Raw genomic sequence first — 4,394 nt, 5'->3', positions numbered from 1 at the left:
CACGATTTCTTGCAACAATTTTATCGAGATTTTTTGATTGAATGGAAATAAACGGCCCAAGCATTCAAAAGATCGGACTCAAGTAACGTGTAAGGTTGCATATGAACCAGCTTTGGAATGCATGATAACTCTCTTTGATGACCGTGAAAGCATGCCCTGTTTTGTGTATGAGATCCAGTAATAATATCTTGTTTAGTTGCCTTTGCTGCATTTGAAACTCCGCGTAGAGTTCGATTTACTTATTCAACTCAATGATGTATGAATTTTCGGCTCAAATGTTCTGCTTTTATGACCAATAGTACTCTTTTTTAAATTAGCTTCTTTCGTCGTTTATAGAATCGTGGCGGTGTCCTGGACTTGAATTGTTTCTTTCAAAGATAATTGTTTCCACACTAACTGGAGGAATCGAAAGCAAAACTGCCCAATTTCATAGAGACTATCAAATAGTTAAAAACGGGGAGGAAATTAACATATTTTTGGGATTATATTATTACAATTTTAGTCACTTGATGTAGCGCAAGGTAAGGTCTGGATATAGAAGCTAGCGCTCACTATAGCTTGTGGAAATTCCGAGCACAGCTTGTCATTTATGACGTCGAAAATCAAGATTCCTTTATTGAAGAAAAAAGCTATTGGCAAATGTTAAACAAACGCCTTGGAGAGTTGAGACTAGATCATCAGGAATCCAGACTACCAGCAGTCCCTCTTTAGCTAGTCAGGCGAATCGGATTTAGCGCGCCCATTTTTTCTTGTGCGCGCTCGACTAACTATAAGCGGCAACAGGGGGACTGCTCGTAGTTTATCGGGGATCGCCCTTTTATGCAAATCCTTATTTTTCAAAAAGGAAAAAAAACTGTTGCATGAATGTGATCCCTAAGTTGCTTTTTATTGTTTTTACATTTATGCCAATAATTATGTAGAGAAGATTGTACGGTAAAGGAAGATTGAGTTGCAGTAAAATAATTGGCATTCTGTCCCGTAAACCAACTCATTTCATCAGTTCTTGCGAAGAAAAATCAGTGGCGGAGCGCTACTTTTTGAAACGAAGGATGAGAGAAGCTCATCTGCTCCGATTTCCAAGAGTTATTTTAGAATGAAATGCTCCAAGAAGAAGGTGAGAATTGAAACCAACAGGAACGTGGAATTCGAATGGAAATATAAGAAGACCAAAAAAAGCGATAAAAGTGGTCTCTTGAACGTTTGAGCATGACTTGGAAACATTCCAGGTATGGAAGTCATGTATATTACGAAATGTCTGAAACTGAATACCGTGCCACATACAAATTCCGCTAACGACTCGCCAAGTTTTAGCTTGTCCGGCTGCAGCTTACATTGAGGACACTCGAACCATGAACACCTGATATTTTTTTGTCATTTTTTTAGTGACTATAGAATGTGGGCTCGTCCTTTTGACAAGAGTATTTAATGTTTTTACACTTACAAAATGCTATACATGTATCACTATATATCATAAAAAGAGGCTTTAGTTCGTCCTCCCGCAAAAAAACAATGTGCTCAAAAATGTCAAGTGTTCACGGTTCAAGTGTCCTTACTGTAATTAACTTTAGAATTCAGCAGGTTAACCACCCACGAATTGTATAAAACCCAACCAAAGCTAAACTTGAGTTGCGTTTCATCGAAGTCGCAAGACTTAATCATGATTGGGTAATACTGACAATCAAAATATTGTCCTTATTCCGTGCTGTTTTTCCCGGGTACCAACGCGATCCGGCTCTCACCGGCAGTCCAATAATAACGTGTTGGAATTGTCTACTCATGCGTGGGAGTTCTGGTTAATTGCAGAATTACCGTTAACTCCTTAATCGTAAGGTCATTATCACCATTTTAGTTCATTTGATTAACCGATTGTTGGCTGTAAGTAGCTGTAAGTCCAACCTAAGGTAGAGCGGAAATTGTTTCCAAATATTGAGTGACCTATTCCCTTTTTTGGAAGTGTGGAGATTTCTTAAAGACGTTTATGTCGTTTATCATAGAAAAAGACGAGAAAGTTCTTATGGGCACAGTTATCATTAGAAAATCTTTGTTTCAATACGGTACTTAATGACGAAGGAAATCACAAAGACTAATAAACACGACAACTCTTTGATGCTGTGTTGTTTAATGGTTAACTTGTTCCATGAAGATTTCAGATACAGTATCTGCTTACTTTTCAAATTAAATAGGTGATATATTTTTAACTTGCCGTCAATGGCTCCCATTGATCAAACGTCCTGACGCCAAGCCGAGAGTTCGGTGAGGGTAAAACGCTGAATGAGTTTGCGGAATGGCATGTGGCATGACCTGCGGGATTGGCATAATTATGCGGAAATTACTTTGAAACTTGTTCTCAGCTTTTTGATCCCTAAAATGGTTTACGGTTCCTTTGTTGCCTAAGATTTTTTGTTTTTTTTTCCTTTTTCCCCACTTCAAATTACCCATGGTAAAGGTAAAGGTACACCTTATTTAACGTCGGAAGTTCCTTTACTCTCTAGCTCGATCTAGAGAGTATTCTCCCAGGAAGCCGACGGTGCGCTCATTTTAACACCCCCCCCCCCCCCCTAAAATAACCAATAAAAGATTCAGTAGAGTTAAAGGGCCTGTGGCACTCCATTTCGCATGTGCGGCTGTTTGATTTTTGACCCGAAGGTTCTTTTTTCAAAGCCAGTATCAATGACGGAAATCCTGTTTAATCGACACAGTCGGAGACGTGCCAAAGTTGTAATAACATTTCTAAACTTCAGTTTGGTAATATACGAAGGACTTTGACGGCATATTGTGTTAGTTTTTGGGATCTATGTAGATAAAATTCATGTCCACGAAAGCCGGATCAGGTGAAGGGGCTCGGGTCGAAAGATTCTTACACCTCGTAGCCGCCTTGCATCCAAACAAAGAAGAAAACAAGTAATAGCAGATGGGAGAAGGCACATCGAAAGTTTTATATAGCGAAAGATGTCCATGAAAGCTGGAAAAAAATAAAGTGTATGTGCGTCGATTCCACTGACACGGCCTTCGCACAACAACTTTTGTCCTTGGAGGTGAGACGAAGAATGCGGTTAGTATTTACACTGATTATTGGTTTCCCTTTAGCACTATGATTCTTTGTCCTCAGCTTAGTGTGCGTTTTATTTTGCCATTCGTGCTTTTTAGCCGTCAGTTCAGTTGCCATAAACATCTTGTTCCATAAGAAGGCAATCAGCATAATCCATGCTTCCCACTCCCTTCTGTAGTGCCTTTATGGCCAGTTTCCATGCCATATTTATCAACTCCTAGGGAAAGAGACTATTTATCAATGTGGTACATTGCAATTCCGTGAAAGAAGTCCTGCCCTCAAAGATTATTGATTTTTTAAAGTTATGATGTACATACAATGTACATGGAAGAGAACTCCCAACAAAGACTTCCATAAATTTTTGACTAGTCACAACTGGCTAGGTACGTTTTTTTTTTTTTTTTGGAGAAATCGTTAAACGTGATATGCTTATCAGCTGAACGGTGAAATTGACATTATATAGGTGATGTGGCAGAACAAGTTACTGCAAGTAAAGCAACCAAAATATATTTGAATGCATGGAGATTTTCTAATATGGCCTGTGTATTCATCGCTGATTGTACATTCTGAATGTTTGATTTCTTCTGATTCTTTTCTTCCTCGCTCATCTAATGTTCTTGATTTCCCTGAGGCACATTTGCGACAGCTGTTTTTTACTAGCACTTTCAAATTGAGTTTTTACTAGCACTTTCAAATTGAGAAAATCGCAGCGGAGCTCGGGTATAATGCTTTCCAACGGAACAAAGAGTAGTTGAATCCATCAACTTCGCAGTTAAGAAAATTCGTCTTGAAAATTTCGCTCGACAGACATTTAAATATAAAGGGAACGAAGAGCAGTACCAGCATCAGGAAAAAGTAGCCAGCCATATTGATTCTGCTGTGGATGCGCTTCACTCTGGTAAACTTGTGGAAGCTGCGAACGCCTTAGAGGAAGGTAAGAATGTCATTGCCATTAGAATGAAACATATAGTGCTCGCAGATTTGCATGGCTGGGATTTTGTAACAGAATACAAACAAATACCGGTTGCCGAAGATGAGATGGGTGAAAAGCTAATTCGTAAGATACTCAAGGAAGTCGGAAATCTAAGAGAGAAGAAAAAAGCCGAAAGAGCTAAGAAAGCTAATAAGCTTAGGCCTGATTTTGGGCGCGTTTCTACCAGATTTACTAATGCATCTTCTGCTTTTACTCCTTTGAGCACATGCTTCCTGTGTAACAGGCCTGGCCTTTTCTGGAGAAGTTGCTGGAGATCAAAGTATCCAACCGCTAGTGCCAGCGACAATGCCCTCTCTTGGCAGCGTACCTTGGTCCAATTACCAGCGCAATCTACCTACATGCCGCCTCCAA

The 4,394-nt window shown here is 39.5% G+C and overlaps 1 protein-coding gene across 1 annotated transcript in view; it reads left to right on the top strand.

Annotated features, from left to right (window-relative positions):
- Nucleotides 1-2,680: 2,680 nt before the first annotated feature.
- Nucleotides 2,681-4,394, top strand: part of LOC138053961 (uncharacterized) — a 5,464-nt gene continuing 3,750 nt past the window's right edge. Inside the window, exons 1-3 of the mRNA XM_068900484.1 lie at nucleotides 2,681-3,035; nucleotides 3,857-3,983; nucleotides 4,246-4,394. The exon at nucleotides 4,246-4,394 is cut by the window's right edge and continues 66 nt beyond it. Coding sequence (XP_068756585.1) covers nucleotides 2,982-3,035; nucleotides 3,857-3,983; nucleotides 4,246-4,394 — 330 coding nt within the window. The 5' untranslated portion in view covers nucleotides 2,681-2,981. The remainder of the gene's footprint in view (nucleotides 3,036-3,856; nucleotides 3,984-4,245) is intronic.

This window comes from Montipora capricornis, chromosome 1 (assembly GCF_036669925.1).
Source record: "Montipora capricornis isolate CH-2021 chromosome 1, ASM3666992v2, whole genome shotgun sequence".
NCBI classification, from domain to species: Eukaryota; Metazoa; Cnidaria; class Anthozoa; order Scleractinia; family Acroporidae; genus Montipora; species Montipora capricornis.
Note: the sequence above shows the minus strand (reverse complement) of the source record. Positions and strands in the feature narration are given on the sequence as shown.